General features: G+C 42.9%; 2 protein-coding genes across 2 annotated transcripts in view; one reads left to right on the top strand and one right to left on the bottom strand.

Annotated features, from left to right (window-relative positions):
* The first annotated feature begins 1,728 nt into the window (after window positions 1–1,728).
* glrx (glutaredoxin (thioltransferase)) lies at window positions 1,729–10,630 on the top strand. Its single transcript, XM_080528898.1, has 3 exons — window positions 1,729–1,975; window positions 2,929–3,059; window positions 9,999–10,630. The coding sequence occupies exons 1-2, from the start codon at window positions 1,769–1,771 to the stop codon at window positions 3,040–3,042; spliced, it is 321 nt and encodes a 106-aa protein (XP_080385024.1). The 5' UTR covers window positions 1,729–1,768; the 3' UTR covers window positions 3,043–3,059; window positions 9,999–10,630.
* The window catches only part of rhobtb3 (Rho related BTB domain containing 3), a gene marked incomplete at both ends in the record, with an annotated part of 92,540 nt that continues 85,763 nt past the window's right edge, over window positions 10,019–16,795 (bottom strand). Inside the window, one exon of the mRNA XM_080529357.1 lies at window positions 10,019–10,137. Coding sequence (XP_080385483.1) covers window positions 10,019–10,137 — 119 coding nt within the window. The remainder of the gene's footprint in view (window positions 10,138–16,795) is intronic.

Below are 16,795 nucleotides of genomic sequence, written 5' to 3'. Positions count from 1 at the left end.
CAGAGCCTAGGGGCGGCCTTTGCGAAGGCTCCATCCCCTCTGGTTTTTAGTCTGGTCCTAGAGACCTCCAGCAGCAGCTGGTCAGCTGACCTTAGGGCCCATTTCTCAATCACATCACTCTCATTAGGTGACGTCACATCAGTGGAGGGAAATCCAAATGTGGTAAGCTGTGTGATTTTCTACCTCTTTTACCATCTGATTTTGATGTTTTTATTAAGTGAGTTTAATGTGTTTGAACATAACCTGTCCACCCTGTTGGTGAGTTACACTCCTAAGTATTGAGGAGATCAATGGTCATGCTAGGCATTATGCTAACACAGGCAGGCTAAAGGCTAAATTTAACTCAATGTCCACCCTGTTAGTGTCCACTCTGTTAGCCCTATTCAACTAACAGAGTGTATTCTAAATAAAATACAATTTAGGTGCCTGAGCTCGACCACTATGTTTCTCAGCAAGTTAGATATGTCCTTTATATAATAGAACACTAAAATATAGGTAAATCAACCATTTATTTTTCACAAGTTATGAAGTCCAAATGACACCCTATTAAAAAAATGACCTAGCTACAACTGATGGTATCCCACAGCTTGTTTGATTGCTCAGTCAGTGACACTTTTTTCCCCACTTTGCTCAGCCAAGAAATGTCTTTCAAGATATTTCCATTTAGAGTTTATTAGTAAATATTTTATCCATATGGGTTTGGGAATTGTCACATAAGTCAGTGACTGGCACTTTGTCTTTGACATGGCTCATTATGAGTGGTTGTGTCTGTATTAGAGTACATTACTTATGCATAGCACCTGTACCAAATGATTACTGTGCAATACTAAGGTGCACATCAGTGGAGGCTGGTGACTTCCAGAATTGAGGAGGCCAATTTTTTTCCGCTTGCTCGCTTCAAAATAAAATTGTTCAATAAATCCTAAATGTTGTCTACCTATTCGATGTATAAATCGCGCAAAAAAGTATTTGGCCAAATGAGCTATTATTTTCAGGGATAATAGCCATGGGTGTTCTAGACGTGTCCTGCAAAGGAAAAAGTTGTTAGGTCGTAGCCACTATGGCGAGTGTTTCTTTGACTGAAGTGACTGGCGAATTCTCAAAATTGATTCATGTGATTGGACGAACAAAATGTCAATCTTTCAGCCCTGGACTCAATGCATGGTGAGGCCAGGCCTCCGTTGCCCACCCATTTTCAGTGATTTGGCCAATCACATATTGCCATGAAAAAATTTGCATTACATTGACTTCTATGAGAAACCACTTTCCTGTTTGGCCTGTAGGTGCTTTACGATTGCAATATTGGGTTTTAGCCATGGAAAAATTCAGATTTATGAACAAAACGGAAATAATATTAATATAAACAAAATTAAAATATGTTTTTTTGTTAAATAAATAAATAAATAAAATAAATATAATTATTGCTTTTTTAAATCTCTCTCTTCTCTCAAATTATTGGGGAGGCCAGGCCTCCTCCACCTCTATGGAGGAGCCTCCACTGGTGCACATATACAGTAAAAGCGTCTGCTAAATGTAAACAATGTGAGAGGGATGTTAAGAAGCGCGCTGTCTCTCTGCGTGGCCACGCCTCTTATTCAAATTAGATTGACAATACGGAAGTTGTGTCATTCATTCATAGCGCGAGGACCGTTATCTGTGTTGTTTATTGTAAACAGCCACACATCACACATATCAGACACACTGCACACACATCACACATATCAGACACACTGCACACATATCACACATATCAGACACACACATCAGAATGGCGCAGGAATTTGTCGAGACTAAACTTAGAGGAGATAAAGTTGTGATATTTCTAAAACCTTCGTGTCCATATTGCGTGACTGCCAAAGAAGTGATGTCCAAGTACACATTCAAAACGGGCCATTTAGAATGCATTGACATTACTGGCCGGAGCGACATGAGCAGTTTACAGGACTACTTCCTGGAGATCACCGGAGCTCGCACGGTAAGTCTGTCTGATATGAAGGACACGCACGGTAAGTCTGTCTGATATGAAGGACACGCACGGTAAGTCTGTATGAAGGACACGCACGGTAAGTCTGTCTGATATGAAGGACACGCACGGTAAGTCTGTCTGATATGAAGGACACGCACGGTAAGTATGTCTGATATGAAGGACACGCACGGTAAGTCTGTCTGATATGAAGGACACGCACGGTAAGTCTGTCTGATATGAAGGATACGCACGGTAAGTCTGTCTGATATGAAGGACACGCACGGTAAGTCTGTCTGATATGAAGGATACGCACGGTAAGTCTGTCTGATATGAAGGATACGCACGGTAAGGCTGTCTGATATGAAGGACACGCACGGTAAGTCTGTCTGATATGAAGGATACGCACGGTAAGGCTGTCTGAAGGCGTTGTTGCAACTGGCCAGCTGCTGGTTCAAAGATGGATGTCACTTGCTGACGATTTCTGAGAACAAAGAAAGTGTTTCACAGGGAATGTTGATAATAAGCATAGCCTACTATTTTTTAAATCTTCTATTTTTTTGCAAAGATAGAATGCTCGACCAAAGAAAGATTGGGTCAGATATGCTTGTTCCTCGACAAGCTGCCAAACGTTGTTTCACATGAGGGAAGATGCGCTGATCAGCTCAAAGCTCATCGTCTGCCAATGCACCCTTTATACTGGAACAGTCAGCACATCATTCTGAATTAATTCCTGTATTAAGCCTGTATCATTTCATTGTGATGGTACACACATTAAATAAGATAAGGTAAAGATATAAGATGTATTTGTTTTAAAGTGTGTGTGTGTGTGTGTGTGTGTGTGTGTGTGTGTGTGTGTGTGTGTGTGTGTGTGTGTGTGTCTGTGTCTCTGTCTGTGTCTCTGTGTGTGTGTGTGTGTGTGTGTGTGTGTGTGTGTGTGTGTGTGTGTGTGTGTGTGTGTGTAGGTCCCTCGGGTGTTCATCGGTGAGGAGTGTGTGGGAGGGGGCAGTGACGTGGCAGAGCTGGATGAGAGTGGCAAACTGGAGGGGCTGCTGCAGACCATCGGAGCGCTGCAGTGAAACACACACTGACCCAGGTACACACTCACACTGACCCAGGTACACACACACTGACCCAGGTACACACACACACTAACCCAGGTACATACACACACTAACCCAGGTACACACACACACTGACCCAGGTACACACACACACTAACCCAGGTACATACACACACTAACCCAGGTACACACACACACTGACCCAGGTACACACTCACACTGACCCAGGTACACACACACACACTGACCCAGGTACACACACACTGACCCAGGTACACACACACTGACCCAGGTACATACACACACTGACCCAGGTACACACACACACTGACCCAGGTACACACACACACTGACCCAGGTACATGAACACACTGACGGGGGAAATAAGTATTTCACCCCTGCTGATGTTGTGATTGTACCCCCTTACAAAGAAATGAGAAATCTATAGAAAATCACATTATATCAGTGGTGTGCCGTCAGGGCCAGCAAGGCCTTCTCTGCTGGCCTAAACATCATCAGAATATACAATTTATTTTAATATATTTTTCCCACAAATATGTATTAATGATTCCCCATAGTCTATTCTCTTCATTTCATAGCTTTCCTCTTGGTTGCGCTGCTTCCAGTCTCCGATTGAGATTTGGAGGGCTGGCCTTTATGTTAGAGCTTTTATCCAATCAAAATGTGTTGCTAGGGGGCTCCAAAATCTGCCCAGCCTGCACGTTAAACGGTGCCGCGAATTCGACCTGTAACTTAACGTTGGAACGAGAAAACCTGTGGCGTTCCTAGTAAACCTACGTAGATGCGAGCAAAAGCAACAACGGCGCCTGCTGTAAGGCTCAATGATGTCAGCACCCAGCACGTCTTTTGATTGGATACGCACTATTGATACGCACTATTGATACGCACTATTGATATTCACTATTGAGATGTGTAACTATGCCGGTAGATGTGAAACTTTTGAAAGTGCCAGGGAAACGGAGCGCCACAACGAAAGCTTTCGTTGACTGATCGATAATACTGATCGATTGTGTCCTGTTTTTGGGTAAACAATAACTTTCATTTAGGGGACACGATAAAAGCGCCGAGTCCACAAACAGGAAACTACGTTGAGCTTCTTTCTTTTCTGGCTGAAAACAACCCAGATTTACATTACCACCTGTCCACAAACAAAGTGTTTACTGGGACGTCAGGCAAAATACAAAACGACCTGATTTTTGCTATTGCTGAAGTGGGAGAAGAGATCAAAATGGAGATTAAAAAGGCACCCTTTGTCGCTATTATGGTGGACGAGACGACAGACGTGGGTAATGTAGCGATCTTAAAGATGTTAGTTTAACACTCTTCATTGTAAATGCGGATTTATTGATTCAAAATGCTTCGGAAATATTAATATAACTCTGTTGTACTTGTCTGACTATGTTAAGGTGATGCAACGCCCGGTTATACTGTGTTTCTGTCTAGTTTCTAGAGCCATGGCGTCATAACGATGGTATTAAGAGGTAGAATAATTCAGGTAGGAATGTGTCGGACATCACTGAAGGCCTAGGTGTGAAATGCACCGCCCGCCACTGCATTATATGAATTTTGAAAAGAAGGCAACTAAGTATACAGAACAGGGGGGGAAGCACAATTAATACATCATCTCCAAATGAGCATTGAGTCCAATAAGTCCAATAAGCAAACAGTATGTGTTATTGTTAACAAAAGCTAGAGTGAGTGACAACTAAACAGGAGCGGTCCAAGGTTTAAACAGTTAGCATCTTAATCTGAATGGGAACTCGCGTGAGGCCATCATGTCACTGTGTCACTGTGTCACATGTCACTTGTAAAGTGCCCTCCTACTCCCCCAATATCTTTGGCCACCTTAGTTGCAAGGTTAAAAAAAAAAGACTACAAAATGTCATATTTCCACATTTAATAGAAGAAGAAATCAACAAATGTTTTTAATTGACTGACAGCCCTAGTATGTATGTTTGAATGTATACGGTGTGTACAGTGGGCTCAAAAATTATTGGCACCCCTGACAGAAAATGACAACAACAACAAAATCCAAACAATATATTTAGAGACAAACTCGAAATAGCAACATGTGATAAATACTGTGCTATATTAATGTTCCATTGGAACCAACAAAAATCATTTACTGATTTAATTAAAAATCAATTTCCTCCAAATCAATGTTTCTTATCTTAATGCCAAGATAGTAGTTCATGTGATTTTGCAATGTATATATTTGTTTTATAGGTTCTCTGATTTGCATAGGAATCAATGACACACTGTGTGGATCAATCAATCAAACTTTATTTATATAGCACAAGTCGTGCATTGAATGCAACTCCCAAGTGCTGAGTAAATAAACCACAATACAAGGAGATAAGAAAAATAGACATAGTAATAAAACCAGGAATAAAACAGAGGAGAAAAAAAAGATTTTATTTTAGGAGATACGAAATAGGGGTAAAAATGCTAATTTACAAAAAACTAGGTAAAGGCCAGGCTTAAAAGGTTTGTTTTAAGCTTAATTTAAAAAAAAAAATCCACACTCTCTGCCACCCTCAAGTCCTCCGGCAAGCCGTTCCAAAGACTAGGGCCATAGTGGCTAAAGGCCTCACCATGGGTCTTAGACCAGACCCCTGGAACAACCAAGAGCCCAGTACCAGAGGACCTGAGGGATCTAGAGACCAGTACCAGAGGACCTGAGGAATCTAGTGGGTGCGTATTCTAAGACCATATCCGACATGTAGTCGGGAGCGAGACCATGTTGTGCCTTGTAGACCAATAAAATAACCTTAAAATCAATTCTACAACTAACAGGTAGCCAGTGCAGCAATTTTAAAACAGGTGTGATGTGTGCTCTCCTTCTGGTCCTGGTTAAAACACCAGCAGCTGGATTCAGTACAAGCTTTGATCTATGGCTTGTTTAGGTAGACCACAGAGCAGAGAATTACAGTAGCCCAGCCTAGTGATAAAAGCTGCACTAGTATCTCAGTATTGGCCTGGGAGAGAAACGAACGCACTCTGCCAATATTTCTTAAGTGATAGAAAGCAGATTTGGCCACATTCCTGATGTGGGCATCGAAAATTGGAAAAATAAATTGGAATCAATGATGATCAGTCATCATTACAAACTGAGGAAATTGAGAGGGGGAAACTTCTCAAGAATGCGACCCTGAGGTCTGGGAAGGCTTACACAAATCTACAAAGTTGAAAGGCTGAGACAGAAAAAGCTAAATGGACAAAATCATCTTACTTACTGTACAAAATTGGTCTATATCTAAAAAGAATCCATAGCCTAATTGTGTTTGTAACAATGAATTAAAGCGATACAGCAAAGAGTATCTGTGGCTGGAAATTAAAATCCATTTCTTTCTTTTGAGCCATTCCTTGGTGAATTTAATGGATTGTTTGGGGTCATTGTCATGTTGCATGATCCACATCCACTTCAGCTTATATTTTCGGAAAGATGGTCTCACATTTTCATCAAGCACCCATACGATAAATAATTCATAGTGGATTCTATGATGGCCAGGCCCTGCTGTAGCAAAGCTGCTCCAAACCATGACATTCCCACCATGCTTCACAGTTGGTATGGGGTTCTTGTGCCCAAATGCTGTTTTTGGTTTGCACCAAACATGTCTTCTGTTACTGTGCCCAAATAATACAACTTTTTATTCATCTGATCTAAGCACATTGTTCCAGAAGTCATGGTGTTTTCTAGATGTTCTCTAGCAAACTTTAGTCTTGTCCTGATGTTTTTTTTCTTCATCATCTGTGGCGAGAGCTAGGATAGGAGGATTGTTGGAGACTTCTTTAAGCATCTTCCGGTCTGCTCTTGAGCTGAACTTGCTAGGACAGCCTGGCCATGTTGGCAGTTGTATTAAGTGTGACACGTTCTAGTCTTTTGGTTCGCATGTCGGCAACCAAAATCAAAATGTTCAGACTTATCTTTTGAAACACGAAACAACGTTTCAACGTTGTTGAGAATCACAACACAAAAGATTCGGTGAGTAATTCCCACTGCTACCTAGTTAACTATAACACTACTGAGTTAGCAGGCTCACAAAACAAGCTGTGTTAGTTGACTAGCGATGTGTCGTTGATTTTCAACAATAAGAAATGTATTCACATTTTTCGAAAGAAAAGTCTGAACATTAAATCGGAGGCCAACATGCGAACCAAATGATCAGACTGTGTCACAAATGTTGTCCACTTGTAAATTATTTTCTGGACAGTGGATGGCTGATTTCTGATTGTTTGGAGATCTTTTTAAGTCCATTCCCAGACTCATACGCATCTACAACCTTCCTTCTGAAGGCCTCAGAAAGCTCTTTTGATCTCACCATGGTGATACAACTCACTTAAACAATCAAGGGTAAACCAAACTAAATGTCTGACAGGCAAAAATAAGACAGGCTCCTCCAAAATCCTCTCTAACAATGTTGATGCCTGATGTGGTGCACTTGATTGTAATTTTAGGCATTTTAAGTATTGTTAAAATGAACATCAAATGTCCATATGTTTAAATATGTTGAAAAAGACAACGGTTTTCATGGGGTGTTCTGTGTTTGTCACATGTCTGTATGTGGTCTGTCAGTCAGGCTGGTCACATGACTATGTGTATATAGCCTTTATTTATGTAAACCAGCTCTTTTTCCCTTCTTGTTTTTAATATTTTTTTTCCTAGCACCAGGGGAACCCCCCCTCCCAAATGTCGTTGTATGGTACCTGTACTATATTAATGACAATAAAGACCATTCATTCATATGTGGTCTGTCAGTCAGGCTGGTCACATGACTGTATGTGGTCTGTCAGTCAGGCTGGTCACATGACTGTATGTGGTCTGTCAGTCAGGCTGGTCACATGACTGTATGTGGTCTGTCAGCAAGGCTGGTCACATGATGGTACTCCTGAAGACTAGCATGAAACATGTCTTCTAGAAGAAACACTAGTCCATTTAGGAATGAAACACACTGGTTTGGAGACACACACACACACACAAACACACACACCGACAGACGCCATGATGATGTAAATACACAGACACACACACACACACACACACACACACACATCATGTGAATACAGCATGTGAATACATAGACACAAACACTGAGGAGGCGTCACAAAGAGCATGCCAGAAGCGTGAGTAAGGAGTCCTTCCAAAACATCTTTATTCAGACTGAATCAGAGGTCACAATATCACTGTACAAGAACCAGTCCCCCCACACAACCCCCCCCCCCCTGGTCCACCACGCTAGCCCCACCCCCCCTCCGGTCCACCACACAACCCCCCCCCCTGGTCCACCACGCTAGCCCCACCCCCCCCCGGTCCACCACACAACCCCCCCCGCCTGGTCCACCACGCTAGCCCCACCCCCCCCCCGGTCCACCACACAACCCCCCCCGCCTGGTCCACCACGCTAGCCCCACCCCCCCCCGGTCCACCACACAACCCCCCCCGCCTGGTCCCCACATGCTGGGAGCCCAGCGCAGTCAGAGATGCTTTATTTGACAGTCCTATTTCAGCAGGTATTTCATTTTGTTGTTCTTTTAAGAAAGTAAAAAGTTTGTCACAGTGGGTACTCAGCTTGAAATACCTCACCGCAATTGATAACCTAGAACCTGATAGCCTATATCAGATGGAATATGACGCTCAGTTTAGTGAGACACAAGTATTTGGATGATAGTCATTACCCTGTCACCATGGCATTTCTAAATACATGAATGGTAAGTAGGGGACTGTCAAATAAAGCATAGCCCAGTTAATTTCTACTACTCGAAACCTAAAAAATATCAATAAGCCTCCGTTTACAGGATACATTACAAAAATAGTTGCAGCACCGTCAAATTATAAACTTGTGGCAAAAAATTTAACATTTTGAGGTGTTTTCAACCAGAGGTGTTTGTTTGGCTGGGGGTTCAATGAACGGATCAAAGAAATGTCCACTGTGAAAGACTCTGGTGTGACAGGAGAGCGTTTATTGAGTACCCTCCTGGTACCCCAATACTGCAACATACTGGCTACTCTTTTAAGGGATTTAGCATTGCAGAAGAACCCAAATAAGACAACTGTATAGTGGTATGTAGTAGGTACTCACAGTTACATTGTTGTATTTTTGTTGTAAAAAAATAAAAAAATAAAATAACTCCTAGCCACTTGAACAGTTATTGGTGGCCCATTACAAATCTGAAAGAATTGCATTGCCCTTTTAGGTTGTAAGCAATATGGTACGATAGATTGTGTTTTCAACATTTTGCTTACATCCTCCTGGGGGGAGCAGGTAATGTGTAAGGGGCTAGCAGTTGATTTGGGGTAGTCCATTATGGATACGATACACATTAGGGAGGTCAGGGTTCAGCCCGTTTCGCCAGAACATTCCCTGGTACGAGTGTTCGCTTCAGCATCGTCGTCGTCCCCCCCTCTCCAAATGTCTGCTCCGGTGGACAGACGATGAATACAACCACGACTATGAGCCATCCTCGAGTGAATCCATCTTATTTTCTTCATAGTGATTCACCATAGGAATCAGCCATTTTGTTTTCCCCCTATAGAAACTCAGTCCTTCACTGGGGGGTCAGACAGCTAGTATAGGGGGTGGCTGTGGAGGTAGAGCTGCCGTCTAATGATCGCAAGGTCGGCGGTTCGAACCCCGGCTGGCCACATGTCGAGGTGTCCTTGGGCAAGACACTGAACCCCAAATTGCTCCCAATGAGCGAACCGGCGCCTTGCATGGCAGCTTGCCGCCATTGGTGTGTGAACGTGCGTGTGAATGAGAGGCCGTTGTAAAGCGCTTTGGATAAAGGCGCTATATAAGTCAGTCCATTTAGTATAGTAGTCTGTATACACTGTAACAACTCTCTCTCTCTCTCTCTCTCTCTCTACAACCCCTTCCCCACCCATGTTTTCTCTTGCTGCCCCCTGTCCTGCCCCCCCCTCCACCACTCTCTCTGCCCCCACGTGTCTCCAGGGTGTTGAGGCAGGGCAGGGTCACATGACCAGGCAGCGTGACTTGCGGAGCTTGCGTCTGCGTTGCTGGTACTCACTCAGCTCCTGGAGGTACCCCCGGGACGGCCAGCGCAGCCTCTCCACCTGCTCCCGCTCCTCCTCTGCACCAGGACACACAAGAACACGAAGAAGAGGTTGCCGTGACAATATCGCATATTGTGGCTATATTGCCATAGCAACCTGTCATCCAGCACACGCACACACGCACGCACACACACACACACACACACACACACAGGTCACCATCAGGGATATAGTGGTAAAAATAAAGATGGGTAAATGATGGATACCAGGTAAAATTACAAACATACAGTAAATGTTTATATTAAAATCCACACATTTTTGGGGCAAAAAGGTGGGTAAATGCTCTTCACCCAAAACATGGTGCCTCCACTCCACCACCGGTCACCACACACACACACACACACACACACACACACAGAGCCCTTATCTTCTTCCATCCTCGCCAAAAAACAAAAGTCTTCGAGCCACCAGGGTGCTCAACTGATCCACGTTAGTTGACACTACGCAGACCAGTGTGTCGTGTGTCCTGTCTAGTCTTAGTCTCAGTCTAGTGTCGTGTTTGATTTCACTTGTGCCCTTCAAGACCCGTCCATTTGACCTTAAATATGCACTTGTGTATGAGAAAATATGCCACGGGAAATAAACATGTTCTACATGCTACTAAGCCAGCCCAATGGTCTTATTAACCACATGCTCGTTAACCTGCATCGCTCATTATACCTGTCGTACATCCCCTTTACAAAGTCATAGTGATATTGTGACGTTAGAATTATAAGGTTCTATCTTCATTTTTGGTCAAAATTGAGTTTTTTACATAATCTGATCCATTGTGTTTATTAATCCAAGGTGTTTATTAATGCCTGTGTGGTGTTATTTTTAAAATGTTGAAATGTTTTAGTTAGTAATTAATAAAATACAAAGGTTCCATCTCATAAAACATAATGGAATGTAAAAACGTTGACGCACAATATCTCTGAACTACCCTAAACGGAGATAGAATCTTATAATTCTAAGCTCACGATATGTCCTCACTAACCTGTAATATATGCTACTAAACCTGAAACCTTTCTCATGAAGCCTCACAAATAAGGCCTGCATAACTGTCATAATCACACTCACTAATCTATAAGTATTCATATTTATTTATTTCATAAATAACAGCGGTTCCAAGGCTGTACTGCCAACAGCAAGCCTTTGTTAGACGAAAAATGTCTTTTTAAGATATAGAAATATCTCTATGATGACATCATCATCATAATAATTCAATGTATTTATATAGCGCTTTTCCGGGGCTCAAAGACGCTGACAATATGGGAAAAACAGAAAACACAGAAACAACAAGCAACAGATAACATGAGCACATAGAACACAGAGTTAACGAACAGGCACAGGGAACAATTAACACAGCAATGTCCAGGGGGGGGAGGTGGGGGGTGGCAGGGTTAGGGGAGATGGTTAGGGGTAGGGGAGGTTGTATGCATGGGAGAACAGGTAGGTTTTGAGGTGGGATTTAAAAGTGGAGAGTGAGGGTGAGTCTCTGAGTGGTTGAGGGAGAGAGTTCCAGAGGCGGGATGCAGCTCGTGAAAAAGTATGGTCTCCGAAGCCTTTGAGTTTCGAGGGTGGGACAGTGAGGGGAACAGTGGATGAGAATGGGAGGGTACGGGTAGGGCGGTGGGGGAGAAGGAGGTCAGTCAGGTAAGGGGGGGCCAGGCTATGGAGGGCTTTGTATGTGAGGAGGAGTACTTTGAAGTTGATACGTTCTTTGATGGGGAGCCAGTGGAGAGAGTGGAGGACAGGAGTGATGTGGTCGCGGGATGATGCTATGAGCCTTATGACAGGTCATAACTGTCATGAGCTGTTTGCGAGAGATAGGTTTCACCCAAACAGGTATGGTGCCCGCCTGCTGTCCATGTCCATGGACCTCGCTGTCCAGCCCTGGACCTGGCCGGTGCCCTGTCGACGCTGATGTGGGATGAGTCCGATCCATTCCTCTAACACCAAACATGCCATCCAGACTATTGTCTCCCATCGGACTCCCACCACCACAAATAAGGTAATACATGGCGCAAATTTGAGAAACGTATTACCCATTTCATTAAGTATTCCCTCGAGTCAGTCCCAGTGTCAAAATGACATCTCCATGGCAATTTTGAATATCAGGTCCCTATCGAACAAAAAAACATTGATCATAAATGAGCTCATTTGTGATAGAAAACTCGACTGTATGCTACTCACAGAAACCTGGCTAGATACAAATGGAGCAGCAGCCCTTATTGAGGCATCTCCCCCCAACTACAGTTTTTTCCAATCAATCAGAAATGGAAAAAAGGGGGGAGGAACAGCTACCATAGCTTCAAATAACCTAAACTGCAGGAGCATATCCTTTGATATATTCTCCTCCTTTGAATATCATGCCACAGTTATGGCATGCCAACCACCTATTCTAACGGTAACTGTATACAGGCCGCCGAAACCAGCCCCTACCTTCCTACCTGACTTCTCTGAGTTCCTATCCATTATCCATCCCAACTATGATAGGATTATTATCACTGGTGATTTTAACTTTCATGTTGATAATGAGGCTGACTTGAGGGCTAGGGATTTTATTGACCTCTTGAAATCTATGGATTTTATCCAACATGTCAATGAACCCACTCACAATCATGGCCATACCCTTGATCTTGTGATTACAAAGGGTCTTGAGGTCTCAATATCAGGTATCAGCGACCTGGCCCTCTCTGACCATTTCTGTATTTTCTTTACCATTGTAACACGTAAAGCTGAAAGCAATGCTGAACGTGTTGTTAAAAAACGTTATCTTACCCCTGCAGTGGCTGAGAATTTCAAAGCTTTAATGAACAGTAACCACACAACTCCCACGTTATGTGAAAACGACTTAGTAATTACCTTTAACAATAAAGTAAAAATGGCCCTAGACTCCCTGGCACCTACCAAACTAAAAAAGGTTGGAGCCAAGAGGAGAGCACCATGGCGAAACAGTGAAATAAACCTCCTAAAGAGAACATGTAGGAAAGCTGAGCGCAGATGGAGAAAGAGCAAATTACAGATTGATCAGAATATTTTTAAAGAACATCTATCTGCCTTTAACTTGGCAATGCGAAATGCTAGAAAAAAATCACTTCTCAAATATAATATCTACAAACAAGAATAACCCCAGGGTCTTGTTCTCGACAATTGATTGCCTTGTAAACCCTGCTCCTAGAACTCTAGACGGCGCAGCCTCTGTCACCAAATGCGAGGAATTTGCAGCCCACTTCAGGGATAAGATAACAAATATTAGAATGTGTATTACTCAGGAAAGACTAGGTTTGTGTAACACTATAGATCCGCCACCACAGAACATGACTATGAGCATGTTCACCATGATTAGTACGGAAACATTAGGTAAAATTGTGTCACAGCTTAAACCGTCTACGTGTCCTCTTGACCCTATTCCTACCACCTTTTTTAAGAACATTTTTGAATCTGTGTCTGATGACATACTAGGCATTGTAAATCACTCCCTACTTAAAGGGATATTTCCAGCGGCGCTTAAAACTGCCCTGGTTAGACCCACCCTGAAGAAAAGTAACCTAGATCCTTCTGATCCAAAAAACTGTAGACCAATATCCAATCTCACTTTTCTAAGCAACATTTTAGAAAAGGCAGCGTATAAACAGCTTCATGAATAGACTTAAATAATAGGTCAGGTTTCCGATCATACCACAGCACAGAAACCGCTTTGCTTAAGGTAACTAATGACCTTAGGATAAATGCAGACTCGAAAAACCTCTCGATTCTTGTACTCTTAGACTTAAGTGCAGCCTTTGATACGGTAGACCATTCCATACTTATTGAGAGACTTGAAAACTGGGTTGGCCTCTCAGGTCCGGTCTTAAACTGGTTCAGGACTTACCTGGCTGACCGAGACTACTTTGTAGCCCTTGGTGACCAAAAAAAAAATTACCAAAAAAACAATTATAGCACAATCTGTGGAGTTCCCCAGGGGTCCATTTTAGGACCGTTGCTTTTTAGCCTATACATGCTACCCCTCAGTTCTGTTATCAAGAAGCATAGCGTTAACTACCACAGCTATGCTGACGACACTCAGCTTTATATCTCAGTAACTCCCAACGACTACAAGATGATCGACCACCTGATAGATTGTATTGCCGATATTAATATTTGGATGACACAAAACTTTCTCCAACTCAATCAAGAAAAAACAGAGGTATTGATCATTGGCGAGAAAACTGGGAGAGAGAAATTATCTGCACACTTGAAAACACTAGCTCTTAACACTAAGTGTCAGGCTAGGAATCTTGGTGTCATAATTGACCCAGATCTACATTTTGAAACTCATATTAATAATACTATTAAAACATCCTTCTACCATCTAAGAAACATCACTAAGGTACAATCATTTCTCTCCCAGGCAGACACTGAAAAAGTAATGCATGCGTTTGTTACTAGTAGGCTAGATTACTGTAATGCTCTCCTGACAGGTCTCCCCCAAAAAATGATTAATAGACTACAAATGGTTCAAAATGCTGCTGCTCGTGTCCTTACTAGGACCAAACGAAGAGCGCACATCACACCTGTCTTGAGATCACTACACTGGCTCCCTGTCAGTCATAGAATAGACTTTAAGATCCTTTTACTAGTCTATAAATCACTCCACTGTGATGCACCCAATTATATGGAATGGAATGGAATGGACTTTATTTTATTTGTCATTGCTACAGTACAGGTACCAAACAACGAAATTTAGGAATGGTGGACATGCTCATAAGATACACACCAGCTAGACCCCTACGGTCTAGTGGCACTGAACTTTTAATAGTGCCAGAGGCTAGGACAAAGAGATTTGGAGGATCAGCTTTTAGCATATATGCTCCTAGATTGTGGAACACCCTACCTGAGGGCCTGAGGTTGTCTAAAACTCAGGACATTTTTAAGCGTGACCTCAAAACCTACTTATTCAATGTCGCCTTTTGATACTAAGGGAGACATTGGATATTATAGAACTAGGATCACTAGGCCATTACACCATACTCGTGTTTTGAGATTTGTGTTGACAGGAAAATGGACCCGGGTGCTGATGAGGCACTGTCAGCTCCCAGTAGCACCTAGAGCAGTATTGGAACCGGTACAAGGGTGTACCAGGACCACCATCAGGTTGTATTGCTGTCATCTTTATTGTCTTTATTGTGTTGTTGCATCATAACTGTGCTTAAGATTCTCTTTTGGCAGGACCTGTGACCATGCTGGATGCAGAACGATGCAGATATAACACTAAATTTATGGACAGTGTGTACGCCGATAATATGCAAGGAATTTTTCCTGGATACATGGTGTACAGGTTTTTGCCCTTGCTTGCTTGCTTTGTGCCGGTGGTCCTTGGCCTCCCCTTGGGGCCCCCCGGCTTCCCCGTGTGCCTGGTCTGTTCCGCCGCCGGGCACCTGCTGGGCCGGGTGTGTTGGTGGTGGGGCGGGCTGGGTGCGTGGGGCGGCGGGGGCTCCCTGGGGGGGGGTGTGGGGGCCCACCGCTGGGTACTGGTAGGCAAACTGGCTAGTAGTCGCTCTATGTGTAGAGGGCTGCAAGGGAATTTTTCTTGGCTACATAGTGTACAGGTTTTTACTTTTGCCTGCTCGCGGCTCTGTCAGTATTGATTGATTGATTGACTGATTGACTGAACATTTTCATTGTGTGAAGCGCATTGAGTTGCATCTTGTAAGAAATGCGCTATACAAATAAAATTTGATTTGATTTGATTTGATTATGATGCTATATGAACCTTATGACGTCTTTGAGTGTCTAGAAAAGCGGTATATACGTCTAATGTTTTATTATTATTATTATGACAGCTATAACTGTCATTATGATGCTATATGAACCTTATGACAGGTCATAACTGTCATTATGATGTTATATGAGCCTTATGACAGCTATAACTGTCATTATGATGCTATATTAGCCTTATGACAGGTCATAACTGTCATTATGATGCTATATGAGCCTTATGACAGGTCATAACTGTCATTATGGTGCTATATGTAATCCATCTCTTCAGGTTACACCTTAACTACTCCTCCTGAGACATCTACTACCCCCCAGCAATGCGTCTCCTGAGACACCCGCTTTTCCCCTTCACTGTGTCCCCTATGACTTCTACTACCCCCCTTGTACTGTTTCTCTGTTTCTCCAGTGTCTATATATGAAAAAAAATGATAATAATAATTCCTTCTATCACTGAGGCCAATGGCTCCGGGCCTGAGCTAGATTACTCTTCCTGCTACGACTGGTGGATTGATGATTCACTTGCTTAGCCAAATGAATTGATTGTAAGTCGCTTTGGAATAAGGCATCTGCTAAATGCCAAACATGTAAATGTAAATATGAGCCTTGTGACATTTACATTTTACATTTTTGGCATTAAGCAGACGCCTTATTCCAAAGCGACTTACAATCAATACATTTGAATACTAAGCAAGTGAATCATCAATCCACCAGTCGTAGCTGGAAGAGTAATCCAGCTCAGGCCATTGATAGAAGGAAAAACCTTCCTCTAACACCTTCTTCTAAACTATTTATTTTTTTGGACACTGGAGAAACAGAGATTCAGTACAAGAGGGGCAATAGAAGTTTTTAGGGGACACAGTAGAGGGGAAAAGCGGGTGTCTTCAGGAGACGCAGTGCTGAGGGGCAGTAGATGTCTCAGGAGGAGCAGTTAAG

The sequence above is a fragment of the Nansenia antarctica genome, assembly GCF_963989245.1.
Source record: "Nansenia antarctica genome assembly, chromosome: 4".
Taxonomy (NCBI): domain Eukaryota; kingdom Metazoa; phylum Chordata; class Actinopteri; order Argentiniformes; family Microstomatidae; genus Nansenia; species Nansenia antarctica.
This window is presented reverse-complemented; position numbering and strand designations above follow the sequence as displayed.